This window comes from Cervus canadensis, chromosome 9 (assembly GCF_019320065.1).
Source record: "Cervus canadensis isolate Bull #8, Minnesota chromosome 9, ASM1932006v1, whole genome shotgun sequence".
Taxonomy (NCBI): domain Eukaryota; kingdom Metazoa; phylum Chordata; class Mammalia; order Artiodactyla; family Cervidae; genus Cervus; species Cervus canadensis.
In genome coordinates, this window is record NC_057394.1 from 71708970 (window position 1) to 71726143 (window position 17174).

Genomic DNA, 17174 nt, shown 5'->3' on the forward strand with positions numbered 1-17174 from the left:
TTCCAGAATTTCTACATTGGAGGGGCTTATACACAACAGTCTGGTTGGAGGGGCAGATTACCAGGAACTTGTCTTTTAGCAGTATCATCAAGACACACAGGTTAAAAAAACATAATTGTCTGTACCACCTTCTAGAGCAGTACCAGACTCAAAGTTATCTTCGACTGGCTTTTACTTAATGTCCTATAATCTTACCATATTTACACCATATTTTAATAAGTTAGTCATTCAGTTGTATCTGACTCTTTGCGACCTCATGGACTGTAGCCTGCCAGGCTCCTCTGTCCATGGAATTTTCCAGGCAAGAACACTGGAGTGGGTTGCCTTTCTCTTCTCTAGGGGGATCGTCACGACCCAAGGACTGAACCCAGGTCTCCTGCATTGCAGGCAGATTCTTTACCATCTGAGCCATCAGGGAAGCCCCCAAAAGTGAAAATGCCATTCATGATTACGTACATAGTTGATACTCTGAAGTGAGAATTTAAGCTTGACACACTTCTACTTTTAATTTATAATTCAATATAGATCTAGTATATTGTGAAAATGATACTGAAAAATTCCCACAGTATGATATGGAGAGTTCCAAAGTCAAACAAGGAGTCAAGTTTTAAATCTCAACCTCTTTTAAGCATCTTCCTTCTTCAGTAAAAGGATAATTTGGCATTGTTGTGAAGAACGAGACACGTGAAAGTATCTTATCAAAATGTTTTGATGTTCAATATATTGAAAATGGGTATTCATGTTCATATTCAATATATATGTACATTTCTTTCAGATGTTACATATGTAATTCATAATGTGTATATATATCCACTAATTCTATAGTTAAATACATAAAAAACATATAGGTATGTGTGTGTGCTAAGTCACTTCAGTTGTGTCCGACTCTGTGTCCTCATGGATTGCAGCCCTCCAGGCTTCTCTGTCCATGGGATTTTCCAGGCAAGAATACTGGAATGGGTTGCTGTGCCCTTCTCCAAGGGATCTTCCCAACCCAGGGATCGAACCCATGTCTCTTCTCCTGCACTGGCAGGCAGGTTCTTTACCACCAACGCCATTTGGGAAACCCAAGAAGTGTTAGCATCTCAGTCATGTTGCTCAGACTCTTCGCAACCCCATAGATTGTAGTCCAGAGGCTCCTAAGTATACACAGATATAAATGATTTACCTACATAATATGCAGTTTTATAAATAGCCTTGGGAACACCAATATATAGTCAGTTAACTTACAAGTGCTCCATTTCAGTATATAAATGCTTCCAAGTTATAAATATTTCTAGGTCTTTGAGTAGAGACATGGTAGATATCCTTAGTATCTTAATTTGGGTACTAGGGGCTTAAATTGGACTGAATTTTCTTTCCACTGGCTTTTCTTTCAAATAACTGTTACTAAAACACTTCTTTTTTTTTTTTAATCCAAAAAAAAAAAAAAAACAACTGGACTTGGAACACGTTAAAAGGAGGCTTTATTCCCACTGAGTCTGAAGAGACTGTTACAGCATCTCTGCACTTAGCTACTGGAGAAGCAGGCAGTATGAAGAATACTTCCCAAGATCCTATAACATTTTCTATTCACTCTGACCCCTCAGACTTCATTTAATTCATCTACAAAATGAAAGGGTTCCCCAGGTGGCTCAGTGGTAAAGAATCTGCCTGCCAATGCAGGAGACACATGAGATGTGGGTTCCATCTCTGAGTCAGGAAGATCCCCTGGAGGAAATGGCAACCCACTCCAGTATTCTTACCTGGGAAATCCCATGGACAGAGGAGCCTAGTGCCTACAGTCCACGGAGCTGCAAATAGTCGGATAGGACTGAACAATTAAGCACACACACACAAAGTGAAAAGTTATAAATTCTCAAGCTAAGCTGAAAAGCAGAAATCATCAGGACTGCTTTTATATACAGAAATGCTTGCACATCATCCCACATTTAAAGAGTAAGAACTTTAGGGGTAGTTTCTGTAAGTCTGTATTCATAATTTTCTAAGTCATTTTGATAATCACACAGGTTTAGGATCTACCAGCCTAAACATTTATATAGACACTTAACTACACTTTCAGTTTCATCTGAAAATGAACTGGTGTTTGGAAGAATACATTCATTTGTAAGACCTATAGCCAATAATCATCTTTGTCCCCTATCCCTTTTTTGGGCTACATTTGTTATATACTGCCTCAACAGGTGTGCTAAGTAAGCACTTCAATAATAAAATAAGAGTAGACAATATGGTTTATGGTGTAAGAAAATGTATTTTCACAAGATATGAATCATGGACCAATAAAGCACTTTAAATACACCACTGTGAAACATTTTGTGCAAAGTTGTCACAGATCATATTTAATAACATGTCTAGTTCTATACAAGAAAATATTTTTAAGACCTTACTGCAATAAAATTTTCCAACCAAAACAAAAATATTAAATAATTTATGAGACATCATAAAACCTATCTGTGTGACAAATCAGGCAGAATTCTGTGCTAGAAACAGAATGAGGGAAAATCTAAATAAGACCCAAAAGTCAGAAAATTTCTCATTAATGGAGGTTTAATTTTGTTAAAGACCAGGAGTCTTTAGGCATCAGAAAATAAGTTTGCTTATAAAAATAAAAAATTCCACAAACATTAGAAACATACTTTTCTACCTCAGCACAAAATTTTTTGCCCTTTACAATTCAGAAGACTTCTAGTCATATCAAATATCTGAACCATGTCTTAGTCTTAACCAATATCATCTTTCCGATACTGAGTCTGTTGCATAATTATTTTTCCCCAATGAACCTAGGGCCTATGCACATTTCAATAAAAACTGGTTTTAGAAACACTTTATTCATGAATAATTCAACACCTGTATCTTGAAGCTTACATTTCCAGGCCTGCAAAGTGCAGAACAGATACCAACCAACCAGGCCTGCCTCCAGAGACCGCAGCATCTAGAATACAGCAAGTCAAGTGCTGGTTCTCAATCACTATGAGCCTTCTCCTTTCAAGATATGCATAGATACTGATGCCCTCACTAAGGGCAAACATAATCTTCCCTATGTATATCTTTCTTTAAGGGGAATTCTGAAAACCGTATGCTGACAATGCCTATGCTGTGCTTTCTCTGATCATCTTTGGCTCCTCATAACACTGTCAAGTGTTCTGTTTTCCCTTCAGTTCTCTCCATAGCCTCTGCAGTTTTGTCTAACCAGTTTGGCCTTTTCTGTGACACTCCTGTTACAAGTTTCTGCTTGCCTTCCCTTTTGTTTCTTTCCTTCTTGCTAGAAGCCTGGTCATCTGGGCTTCCCCATTTTCCTTTCCTAGCTTCTTATTCACCCCACAACTATAATCTTAATGCTTCCTTAAATGTTGGGTCTTCATTATGTATAACCAACCAGAATTTAAATTAGCATTTCTATGAGCGCTGTTGTGAACTTTCAGATGTTCTTCTTTACACTGTCTCCCTGAAGGCTATTTACGATTATCCTCAAGAAGATGATGGTTTCTTGAGGATTCCTATTTTAAAGGTTGTTTTAAAAGAGATCAATAAAGGAATGCATAGTTCAGCAACTGATGCTTCTACTTATTCTTAATTCTCATCATTACAAGTACTGGAGTCTGCAAGATCATCTCTAAAACTCTTCGGTGTGGGATACCAACCAGTTTTACCCATAAGGGCTAGATTGAAAATGCAATTTTGGGCGCTTTGATGTCAAATTAAAATTTATAAGAACTCAAGAAGTCTAAAACTTTAAAACAAGCTAAATGATAAGACAGTTATTCATTGATATGATCCTTTATCATAAATGATATATAAGGAGGAAATCAACTATGTTTGTGTCTGTGAGTCAGATGCTAACAAGCCAACCGTCATGTGTGGATCCATAATCTTTTTTACATTTTTAACTCAGGGACAAGAAGGAAGCTTCAGTAAATTTTAATTTTCCAGATGTTCTCAGAAAGAATGACCAGAAGCACCCTCAGGTTATAAGACACAGATGGTTGATCCATTCACCCCTGATGAACTACCTGTGTGTGCAGCGAGGCAGCAATGAAAGACTGATCCTCTGTGGTCATGGTGCCCTAGGCCTGGATGCGTTCTCTCCTCACGTGAAGTGTGAACAAGCACGGACAGACAGTCACCTTTCATTATGTCATCAATTACTGGTGTTTTCATAGGATTTCAAATGCCTGATTCCAATTTTACAATAATAACATTACCAATATTTACTCTGGAAGGGGGTTTTATGTTCCAAGCAGCGGATATTAACAATGTCCAACACGATCTCTAGGAATTATTCGCAGTTCTGAACCGTGCTTTAGAAAAACATTTCCTACACAAACAGACAGAACAAAATGTTAGGTATTTAAAAAATGACATGCTATCCTTAGCAATTCAACAATTAATATGCAGAAGAAACAAAGGAGTGTCAAGTAGGAGCAAAGCTCAAAAATATTAGAACCCAAGTCCAGGCTCCTGAACTCTTGCTCTTATGCTTCTCACATCCTCATAACCAAAGTCGAGGCTTCTTATGTCTTGTTCTTACTCCTCTCACATCCTCACAACCCAACAAATGTCTGAAAATTTGAAATAAGAATACTACCCACAAAAATAAAAAAAAGGAAGGACACTACCCAAAGAAATACCACCAAACACAATCATCAATATTTGCTTTAATATATAATAAAATACTTGGGAGCAGGAAAAATAAGTGTAAATTACCACAAGTGACAAAAGTTTAGCAATCCTAACCTATTTTGGGTCTGGGCTGCCTACCGAGATTTTCTTCACACTTTATGATGCCCACAATTCAACTTTAAAGGGGAATCCAACAGGCAACATGTCAGAGTAAGAAGGAATTCAAATTAATATAAACTACTGGACATTTATAGAGTAAGAAAACGCAAATCTTTAAACCCAAGTTTAAAAGTATCTACACAAAAAATACCTCACAATTTTCAAAAAATAGCCTTTTTGATTTAATAAATTATACACTTAGAACAATTGACTTATGTAAAAAGAAATTATCATTTTAAATCCTTCTTTATTTGTTATATGGCTACATTACATTTCAATCCCAGGCCTTACGAGGACAATATAATTTTGTAGACGTATTTAAAAAATAACAGTTAAAAATAACTACGTCTCAAGACTGCATTTATATTAAATCATGCTTAATTTAAAAATATTTTAACCGAACTATAAGCTAAGGAAGGTACATCTCAAACAAATACATAACTGCTGTTTAAAAAGTTTAAGACTACTTTTACCCTTCCTGCTTGTTAGGGTATCAATATATAGCACTACATAATGTTAACAGCTTGAAACTCGCAGTGCGGGCTAAGTCCCATGAAATTTAAATGACTGTACTTCTTCAAAATAATAATAGTCAGTACTTACTGAATGTTTATTATGAATAATGCAAACTTCTAAGCACTTACATGCACAACCTCACAACTATCTAATGAGATAGTTATTACAGAACATTTATTCCCATTAGAGCAATCTACTTTCAAATTTTTTGTTACATGTATTAGTTAAAAAACTTTAATGCTCATTAGTCAGATTTTCTTTCTTGTAGCCAAAAGCATGTAACTGATACACAGAATGTAACAAATTATTCACACACTTAGGTAAAGACTGCCGCATAATCCCTGAAAATCAGCCATTATCTTGGTAAAATCCGATCAAGTCTAATTAGAATGAATTACATATTCAGTATCAATTGATGTAGACAGCCTCACTACACCGCCAAGGATTGCGGATACTCACCAGCAGTCTGTGCAGGGTTTATTCCTATTCCATCTAGAAAATAAGTTGTAAAATGACCTAAGTTATTTCTGAAGCTAAAAGGCTTTACCAGTAACAAGAAGAAACGTGCCAAAGTAATGCTGCTGTGTATACAGGCATAAGCCAAACAGTTATACCAAGAACACGAATGACAATCTGGCAGGTAGGTTATCTACTGCACTCTCACTATTATGCCTTTACACATATTGCTGGACCTGACAATGTCTATCAGTGAAACGATCCCAGTAAGTTTGACAAAGCACAGTTTTTCACACTGTTTTGCCACATCCAGTGAAAAATAAAGTCAAAATACCTTAAGTATGTCAGTCATCATTTAACATTGCTCTGAGGCATCAAATCTTAAGGCTGAAGAGCCAGAGTGATGTAAGTTCCACTGACACTTGATAAAAGTTGACAAAGCACTCTCCCAATAGTTATTCATTTATGAATCTAAAACTTTCCAGAAAAGGAAGGATAGCTTTCTTCCAAATACAGACACATTTCAATGTGGCAGCACGGACAATGTTTCAGAATGAGAAATTCCATCATTATCTAAACTAAATCACACTACTTACTGCTCTTTAAAACCACCTTCTCTTAGTCCTTCTTAACTATATGTGAACTACTCACCAGAACCTGGGACTATGACTTTGTATTCTCAATAGTTAAGCCTTTCCTGCCATGTTTGTTCCTCATCTTATTTCAGTATTTTCTCTTTGGGCTGGTTCCATTAATTATTTGTAGTATCCAACGATAGTCAGAATTTAATTTATATTATCTAACTGGATGAAATCCTCATTATTGCAAGCCTGTAAGAATTGTTTTCTATCAGGAAAGCAACAGCAAGGGACAGCAAAGGTACATTCCTGCTTAGCTTTCTATATTCTAAAACCATTTATGATACAATAGAAAACACTTTGTTAAATGACAAGTTATTTTCAGCAATAATTTGGCATAAGGACATGTGATATTATAATGTGCTGTGCTTAGCTGCTTGGTCATGCCTGACTCTTGGCAACCCCATGGACTGTGGCCTGCAAGGCTCCTCTTTACATGAGATTCTCCAGGCAGGAATACTGGAATGGGTTCATGCCCATCTCCAGGGAATCTTCCTGACCCAGAGATGAACCCAGGTCCCCTGCACTGCAGGCAGATTCTTCAGCATCTGAGCCACCAGGAAAGCCCATAAAGTACTGTACTACATAATAAAAGCACAGAAAAAACTGAAGACAAAATTATGAACAATAACTCTGACTTGGTGTTTACAATTATGTACATCATTTATGTTGATATAAGGTTTAGGATTCTTGTATTTTAAGTCAATTTTAACTAATTTGGTTTCTTTCAACAGCTAATAGCTCTGTTTGTGTAATAAACAGGTTTAAGATGAATTCTTACCATTGGTAATAATTGCACTTGTTGCTGCAGGAACTTTAAACTAAAAAGGAAGAAAAGAAAAAATACATATAAGCGTATAAAATGCTAATTATAAAAGATACTTAGCAATGATAGGGTACATATAATCAATTCCATAATTTTAAATGTAATTTATCTTTCAGGATAAGTAACATCACCAACTCCAGTCCTTTGGCCTGGAAAATCCCATGGACGGAGGAGACTGGTAGGCTGCAGTCCATGGGGTCACTAGGAGTTGGACAAGACTGAGCAACTTCACTTTCATGCATTGGAGAAGGAAATGGCACCCATTCCAGTATTCTTGCCTGAGAATCCCAAGGACAGGGGAGCCTGGTGGGCTACCGTCAATGGGGTTGCACAGAGTCAGACACAGCTGAAGTGACTTAGCAGCAGCAGCAGCAACATCATCAAAGAAAGGATTACAATCTGCTTTATCTTTAAAGAACGATGTGCTGTGCCAAGTCACTTCAGTTGTGTGCGACTCTTTGCAGCCCCATGGACTGTACTGCCTGGGCTCCTCTGTCCGTGGGATTTCCCAGGCTAGAACCCTGAACTGGGTTGCCATTTCCTTCTGCAGGAGAATCTTCCTGACTCAGGGACTGAACCCGTGTCTCCTGCATTGGCAGGCAGGTTCTTTACCACTAGTGCCACCTGTTTTCTAAAAATTGCATTTCAATCTATGTGTTTAGGACACCATAGATTGTAAAATGCATCTTATTTTACGCACCATAAAAAAGGAGAAACACTGTCAATGAATCTACAACCCAACGTTTGATCTTTCAGACTTAGACACGATTTACTTTGGTCATGTTTAACGCTCAGGCACAAGTGAAAATAAAAGCAAAGTAACTGCTTAGAATAGTCCTAAAATTTCTTGGTAGAAATAGTCCATTCAAACAAATGCTCTCTTGTGTTTAATATGGGATTGCAATAGTCCCATTATGCCACCAAGAAATATCTCTAAGTACAAGCAGGGGTGCAGGTGATGTCAGCTGGACAATTATGTGACTGCCACATGGTCAACCATGACAGACAGCCTCCACTCATGTCTATCCAGAGATGTAAGTGCTTTAAGAGTCAATGAAATGTGGTATGGAGCTTATTGGTAGCTTAAAGGTAGAATTGTTCTCTTAATGCTCTCATTTGTCAAAGTGTGTTCATAGCTCATTCATTTTTCCAATAATTTAATAAGCCCTTCTATGCTACAGACTAGCTTTACAAATATTACAGCTGAGTTTTGTGATCAAGTAAGTTTGGAAAACACTAAGTTAAACTGGGAATCTTTTCAAAATCCTTTAGTATGCTGCTAATACAGTTTATTTGACTCCAGGAAAATAAAAAAATAGTCAATAATGCCCCAGATTTCTGGACCACTGATCCCAATTTCAGTTTTTACTGGTTATTTTTTTTTGGTGGTTCGAGTGGTCTGAGGAAAACGTTCTCCCTGGGAAATGCTGCTCTCAGTATTTATAATAATCACACACAATAGTTGAGAAAAAGCTAAGAGCTCATTTTAATTTATGAATTGAACAATCAAGTTTTAAAATAAGAACTTAACTACACATGAGAACAATTACTTGTTACAGGCCTACGTACCTAAAACAACAATTTTACTGTCCATATGGCACATTCTTAATTGTAAATGTCCTTTATGTTTTAAAAATTTTACATAAAGTAACTTCAAAATATACTTTAATAAATTTTAAAATAGTTAAGTTTTTATAGAGGTTGTAATACTTTCTAATACTTTTTAAAACACCTAAATTATAGGCAATCTCAGATTTCTAAAACTTAAATATGACAAAGTTTCTAGTTGTTCTTCTTGGTTATATCCATTTTAAGTTATGTATTTTCTTTAGTGGTAACCTATTACATGACAATAAAAATCAAAAGCAACTACAGACACAATTTTTCCCTTTTTCAGCCTACAGCAACAATGCTGTTTAACTGAAATTGGGGGAAGCTTTACTAGTGATGTACATACAGAAACTACCCCTTCTTTCTACAGTACTGACAAGTTTTTTCCTATATGTGAAGTGCATTTTATGTTCCTCAGTTTTCATTTATTTTTACTTCAGATCCCATTGTGTTTTACGATTTAGGATGCTAAGAAGTTCCTCTCAGGCTTTGATAACTCATTATAATTTCCAGTCCTACCTATGTTGGGGGATTTTATTTTTCATTAAGAGAATTATATTAGGGTTTTACATCCATGGACTTTTGGTTTCTCAAGTCAACTCTTACTGAAAGATTCCACAACATTAAATATAAATGCTAATATATTTTTACTCAAAATCATGTAACTGGGCAGGAATGATAAGCATTAATTATTTCCATTTTACAGATTAAGAAATTTCAGGAAGAGACAAACTGTCATGTCAAACAAATAATTAATGACACAGTTAAAAGAGGAATGCTAAGTCTCCCAAGTCACAAGCTTCTCTTCTAATTGTCAAGTACAAACAGTTGCTTTATAGATGCCTCTGATGAAAATCTTTGGAAAATTTTTATTTCTTAAAAACAGCAACCCATATTTTCAAAAACAATAAATTTTACTGACACTCCACATGCTTATAGAGAAAAGTTGAAAAACATGATAAGTATATAATAAAATTATACTTCCAGAATCAAAGTTAGTAATAATACAAGCATACAGTGTGAAGTTTTTTAAAAATTGACATGTCACTATCTTTTCAATTTCAACAAGGATTCTCTTTATAATTTAAGTTACATTAAATAAATGTGTCAATTTGTGTAACCCATTCTTGTATCTGTGGATCTCAACTCTCACTCTTCTTTTACCTTTATGTAAGGTTTAACTTTTTTGTTTTTTTTAAGGTTTAACTTTTGACAGCATAAACCTAGCAGTGAACTTAAGTGGAAGTGGGAGGTCAAGACACATGCAGATTTTTGAGACACATTTTGAGACAAAAATTGTATTCTCTACAGGCTGTTCCAATTTCTATACTTACTTCTTCTGCTGCAAACTTTAAGACAGCTGTGAAAGGTGTACTTTCGGGAACACTGAGTCTGCAAGAATTAAAAAAGAATTTTTTTGAAAGGCTGATTTTTTAAGTCCTTTGTTACTTGTTTCAGCTATTATAGCAGACCTTGGCAAAGCTGTCTTTTGAGTCTGAGGTTGGCTGTTCTGATTGTACACTATGTGCATTAACTCTAAAAAAGAAAGCAATAATTAGCCTTATAGCTGACATGGTACCCTCAGGTCCACTTGAAAATGCATAACCTATACAGGTGTGGATTTGTACATGTTTAATACTTTGATACAAATAGGTCTAGCATGTAGGTTGCTTCTTGTTTTCAAAGATGGATTTCAAAAAGTGGAATCTCTCCTCAATCTTAAGTACACTTTGCCACCTTCAGTCCATCCTATGCAAGAATGTGATCGTTTTCATTTAAAGAACAGGTTACCTGGGGAGCATCATCTTTTCATGGACTTTTCTGTGCACTTTCAATCATCAAGTCAAAAATAATAGTCCAGGTTGGTAAAAATGAGTACGTTTACTACAGCAAAATGCGAAGTGATTTTCCACCTACATGAAAAAGAGCTCATGCAACACAATCTGAAGTAACATTTTGAAGTGATGTATGGTTTTGACTTGAATAGTGGCAAGTATATTCAAAATCAATGATAAACAATCTGTATCAACTGTTCAACTTAACCATAAAAAAAAATTGACATTATACCTTAAGAAAGTAGAGAAATAGGTTAAAAAATAAGCTATGTAAGATTCTTAATGTAAAACAAATTACAGTGATTAAAGACAGAAACACAGAATCTCTTTCAAAGCAGAGAAAGTTAACATTTCTCTTTGAAACTTCTCTATTTATCACCACTGTACTGTTCTCTAATGATTTAATACCAACTACTATATGTAACATTCTCAGGTATATATACCACCTCCTCACTCAGTCTACAGATTGACTGCTGAATACAAAAATCATTATATCTAACATTGCACATTACAATGACTTTATAAGGGTGAATAAGATTTCTTGGCTGCCATATTCCACTCCCCCAAAATACTGCTAAAGAATGAAAATAGAACATGTTTTTCTTCCATTTCCTTTTTTACATGGAATAAAAAGAGAAAAATAAAATTATATATAAAGAATAGCTATTTATTTAAAAAATAACTAATAAACTGGCAATGTAAAAATTTACAAAGCCAGGAATAGTACTTTGCAAGTATTTCTATAGTTTACTTACAGTTCAGAACCTGAGAATTGCTGTCCTAAAACTCTTGCCCGTAGAGAACTTCTAAAACTTTGGGGTTTCAATTCACTTTTGGACTAGAGACAGGCAATGTCCTTGTACCATATAATTAAATGCCATGTTGACACTCATTAACAAAAGTTCCTCGCCACAGATTAAATTGGTAAGACTATCCAAAGAAAATCCAATAAAACATAAAAGCATATTTTAGTGAATGTTCTGACAGAAAACTGCACAGGGATTGGGAGTTACTTTCATTCCAGAGACTTTATCTAGATCTGACACCCTTGAGTTTGCCAGTCACATCACTTACTCTTACATTATACTGGTATTTTGAAAAGATGAGAACCATCCTGTATACTGAGGTGAACTTTTAAAGTAAACTACTGTCATTTTTTTTTTTAAATAAAGTCTCACGTAAACAGAAGTATGGCATAACTTGACCAGTGGACACTTAAGAGAAGGGTGACATGAACTTTCTATACCATCACAGAAATTCCAAATTCCACCATTTTAATGATTAAAGGATGTTATCAGAAGTGGTATTCACAAAACTACATTCCAAGCACAGAAGAGAATGTGTGCCAGAGCAGGCAGAATTCAAAAGATATGCTGTCAATATGCAACTAGGATGGCTGAAACTTTAAATGATGGTGGTAGTGAGGGGGCTGGGGAGGTGAGGCAGGGAGTTAAGACTGGAAAGACTGGAATTACACTGCAAGAGTCAAGAGTGAAAGTCGCTCAGTCCTGTCGGACTCTATGTGACGCTAAGGACTGTAGCCCGCCAGGCTCCCCTGTCCCTGGAATTCTCCAGGTAAGAATACTGGAGTAAGTAGCCGTTCCCTTCTCCAGGGGATCTTCCCAACCCAGAGATGGAACCCAGGTCTCCCGCATTGCAGGCAGATTCTTTACCATCTGAGCTGAAAGAGTCTATGGTGTTTCTAATGCATCCTGTACATGACAGAGAATGTTTGATTTCAACATTTCTGTAACCAAGTAGCAGCATCAACAAGGAGTCAATCAACAAACAAAACTAACCATAAAAACTGAGACATTCCCCCAGAATGAATCTACAACTGCAACATCCTTTCTAGAATGCAACCGTTAGCAACTCAAAAGGATGCTTCTCTATTACACTACATGTTTACCTGCCTGACAAGTGAACAGTGGCCTTAAAAAGTTGAAGCATGTTTTCCCAACAAATCTCAGAGCTGCTTTTACTCACATAAACCTAAAGGATGATGCTGTGAAAGTGCTGCACTCAGTATGTCAGCAAATTTGGAAAACTTTGGCCACAGGACTGGAAAAGGTCAGATTTCATTCCAATCCCAAAGAAAGGCAATGCTAGAGAATGCTCAAACCACCACACAATTGCACTCGTCTCACACACTAGCAAAGTAATGCTCAAAATTCTCCAAGACAGGGTTCAACAGTATGTGAACTGTGAATTTCCAGATGTTCAAGCTAGATTTAGAAAAGGCAGAGAAACCAAAGATCAAACTGCCAACATCCGCTGAATCACTGAAAAAGCAACAGAGTTCCAGAAAAACATCCACTACTGCTTTAGTGACTATGCCAAAGCCTTTGTGTGGATCCCAACAAACTGTGGAAAATTCTTCAAAAGATGGGAATATCACACCACCTGACCTGTCTCCTGAGAAATCTGTATGCAGGTCAGGAAACAACAGTTAGAACTGGACATGGAATCACACACTGGTTCCATGTCGGGAAAGGAGTACATCAAGGCTGTATATTGTCATCCTGCTTATTTAACTTACATGCAAAGTACATCATGAGGAACTGGGTGAAGCAAAGCTGAAATCAAGATTGCCAGGAGAAATATCAATAACCTCAGATACACAGATGACACCACACTTATGGCAGAAACGAAGAAGAACTAAAGAGCCTCTTGATGAAAGAGGAGAGTGAAAAAGTTGGTTTAAAACTCAACATTTAGAAAACTAAGATCATGGCATCTGGTCCCATCACTTCATGGCAAATGATTGGGAAACCGTGGAAACGGTGACAGACTTTATTTTTGGGGGCTTCAAAATCACTGCAGATGGTGACTGCAGCCATGAAATTAAAAAGATGCTTACTCCTTGGAAGAAAAGTTATGACCAACTTAGCCAGCATATTAAAAAGCAGAGACATCACTTAGCCAACAAAGGTCTGTCTAGTCAAAGCTATGGTTTTTCCAGTAGTCATGTATAGATACGCGAGTGGACTATAAAGAAAGTTGAGCACTGAAGAATTGATGCTTTTGAACTGTGGTGTTGGTGAAGACTCTTGAGAGTCTCTTGGACTACAAGGAGATCCAACCAGTCCAACCTAAACGAAATCAGTCCTGAATATTCATTGGAAGGACGGATGTTAAAAGCCGAAACTCCAATACTTTGGCCACCTGCTGTGAAGAACTGACTCATTGGAAAAGATTCTGATGCTGGGAAAGACTGAAGGCAGGAGGAGAAGGGGATGACAGAGAATGAGATGGTTGGATGGCATCACCGACACACTGGATATGAGTTTGAGTAAACTCTGGGAGTTGATGATGGACAGGAGGGCCTGGCGAGCTGTAGTCCATGGGGTCGCCAGGAGTTGGACACGACTGAGCCACTTAACTGAAATCATACATGTTATATACATTTTATATACACATATCCATATACAAACTATACATACAAATACACACACACACTCTAGAGGCCTGCCAGCAAATTCATTCAGTCAATATGTATTAAGTGAACTGGTATCACTTTCAGGCACTCTTATATAGTTACTGATGCTGCCTTACTCCTTCCTCCCTCCCTCCTTCTCATTCTTTTCCAGAGCCAGTTGACGCACTGATGAGAATACCCCGGTGTAAAGGCAGAAATCAGAGATGATGAGAAGAGGGAGTTAAGGGCTCTACTCTGTGAAGCCCAACTATCGCGGGAGACACACCAACGGGAATCAACGGCCTGACATTCTGGTCATTTTGGAACCTGGGCTGGGAGGCCTCACCTTACCTCCCCAAACAGCTGGTCAATGCGGTGAAAGGCCTGTCCCGTTATAAGCGGACTCCAGACTACATGAAGGATCCCATCAAACCACCAGGGCCCGGTCCACACGTGTCCCCGCTCCACCACCCCCGAAACGAGTTCCGGAGAGCTCGGAAACCCAACAACAACGTTCCCATCACACACACCCGCACAGCCTCGCACCCTGGCAAGCTGACAAACGATAACTCGGTTTAGGTGAGAATGGGGCGGCCTCGGGGAAAGGAGAGGAATGCGCACCGCTGAGGTGGCTGCCGCTGGGAAGGCTCGAGTCGTCTTCCCCCCGACACGAGAACCCCTCCACGCCCCACCGGGGCCGAGCTACTCACACTTTGTATGGCAGCCGCGGGTCCGACGTCAGTGTGATCTTAAAAGAAACTTTCGACCTGAGGAAGAGAGAGAGAAAGGTTAAGGTCGGGCAGCGGGACCGCGGAATGGGGCGTATGGAAAGCCAACACTTACATGGTGCCGCCGTTCGAGACCGAAACCTCGCAGCAAACCCGTGAGGAAGCTCCACTTCCGGCTCGGCGTCTCTTCCAAATCAGGTCCACGTCTCCTTCCGCAAGCTGGGGTCCTCCGAGGATGCGGTTGTCCAAAACACTGCCTGAACATTGGGCCCAAATGCTCAAGTTGGGCGGAGCTTACAAGATCAAAATAGCTAATGCTTTTGTATGTATATCTCTGGAACACAATTTCGGGTCGTATGGAAAGAATATTCTTTTACTTGAAATTATTTTTCTGCCGTATTTTTAGTCAGGCAGCACAGAGACAGTGAGACTCAAGGTCCCAGTTTGCAAGTCGGGGCGGAAGTATGGGTCCCGGGAGGCGGGGGAAGAGCTGAGCGGAAGGCAGGCCTGTAGGCGGGGCTGGAGCCGGGCACGCTCCTACGTTGCCGAGGGAACCTGAGCGCGGAGACGCTCCAGTGATGCTCAAGAAGCGGGAATCCTCACTCACCTTTAATATTAGTATTTTCTACCTGCCCAGCTACCTAATCATGTTGTAGGTTTCTCGTAATTTAGCTCTCAAGTTTTTAATTTCCACAGATGAGAAACTTACCAAGTTGGTGGGAAAGACAAGAGGAACCTGAAGTCTAGTTGAGAAGAGAAATCCCGTAAACAGATTTCAATAGTTTGTGATCTAATAGGATTAAACCAGGGAATAAGGTTGCCTATTATCAGTTACATTTGTTCAGCTTAATAGCAAATTTTAATCCTTTCTATGTGTCAGGCACTAAAGCTAAATGCTGAGTATGCTGGATTGAATAAGGTACGTAGGTCCAACCTTCTGGAATCTATCAGAAGTTCTTGTATAATGAGAGAAGACTGTATTTCCTCTAATTTTTTTTTTTAATTACAAATCCAAGCTTCTATGTATGGATGACAAAACATCCTCTTAACGTTCTCTGTAATGCCCTTTTAAAAGAAACATTGCAACGAATAGACAAAATGGGAATAGACTAATATAGACAAATAGACTAATATAATGGAGAAAATGGTTAACATTGAGTATATTATGTTACATTATTAAGGAGAGGAATCTAAGAGAGGAATAAGGGAGCAACTGTAGTGGCAGTGCTGAAAACAAATTTCATCTTTGTCTTAATTTCGTAGGTTACTACTTTTCTGTATTGGTATCTATCCATGCATGATTCTGACTTATCAAAGTAAGACCTTGATATTCTCGTGACAGTCACTGTCTTCTCCACTTTTAAAAATGTAGGTCTTGCCATATATGTAGTAGCATAGAAGCAAATGTCTACTGATTTGGGGATCAACAGTTATAGCATTAGCTTAATAGTACTTTTTTTTTTTTTTAACTTTGCTAAGACATCTAGCAAAATTTGGCAAATATAACAAAAGAAGGATCTTTTTATTTATTGAAAAGTTGCTGTGTCAAAATATATTTAATAACTCTAAACAGAAGTAAACTGGATTTTAGGAGGTAATTGGCAAATGTAACATTTTAGGACAACAAACAGCATAAGTGGACTAATGTGTTTTGGAAGAGGTCCAATTACCATCATGCAGAGGCAGAAATGATTGTGGAACTACATGGTGTGACCATATTAGAACTCGTTAAATATCGTTGATACATCCAAATATTCTTTTCTGAAAAGCATATACAGCTCTCATTATTAAGAAGAAATGGGAGGGAAATTAAATTTACTTAAGGATGAAAAGAATATGCTGACAGAGTCATAAAATTCTTCTTACCAATCATTTCTGTAACCAGATTTAAATAAAATAGAAAACATGTCAGATTCAGATGCCAATTCATTTTTATCTTTCTAACTCTTTCACCCTAATTTGTCTGTATTTGGAATTATGACTAAAATCACCTGATAGTCAAGTTTTTTAATCCTGGATGGTTTATGCTTAGGTAAATCTTAGGGTCTTCTACTCCAAACATTTTATATTACAGGAAACAAATTATATACCAATGCTTTAGCAATAAATGGATTTTTTTATAGAGGTTTAATTTGGTCATATCCCCTCCCCCCATTCCTCTAGCAAACATTGGTATTACTGGGGCAATGATAATAATAATAGCTCAAAATATATCAAGATTTTTTGTGCTAGGTATTATGTTAAACATTTAGTGTAAGTGAAATCACAAAATACAGACTTTAAACTTTCATTGACCTTAGCTATAGTAATTCAATGACAAGAAGTCTTATTCAAAGAGAATGATCTGATAGACAGAAGTATGGGAAA

General features: G+C 37.5%; 1 protein-coding gene across 1 annotated transcript; it reads right to left on the reverse strand.

Moving 5' to 3' along the window:
* Positions 1–2231: 2231 nt before the first annotated feature.
* Positions 2232–15016, reverse strand: UFM1 (ubiquitin fold modifier 1). The gene is made up of 6 exons (XM_043478043.1): positions 14923–15016; positions 14790–14846; positions 10161–10218; positions 7171–7210; positions 5755–5787; positions 2232–4315 (listed from the first exon to the last, which is right to left on the reverse strand). Coding segments are annotated over exons 1-6 (258 nt in total). The 5' UTR covers positions 14925–15016; the 3' UTR covers positions 2232–4247.
* Between the last annotated feature and the right edge of the window lie 2158 nt (positions 15017–17174).

Excerpts from the sequence above, each read along its gene's own strand:
- UFM1 (XM_043478043.1), bottom strand. Across the intron at positions 7,211-10,160 it reads TAAAGTTTGCAGCAGAAGAA|TTTAAAGTTCCTGCAGCAAC; the intron begins GTAAGTATAGAA and ends CTTCCTTTTTAG. Across the intron at positions 4,316-5,754 it reads AAACCCTGCACAGACTGCTG|GAAATGTTTTTCTAAAGCAC; the intron begins GTGAGTATCCGC and ends CTGTTTGTGTAG.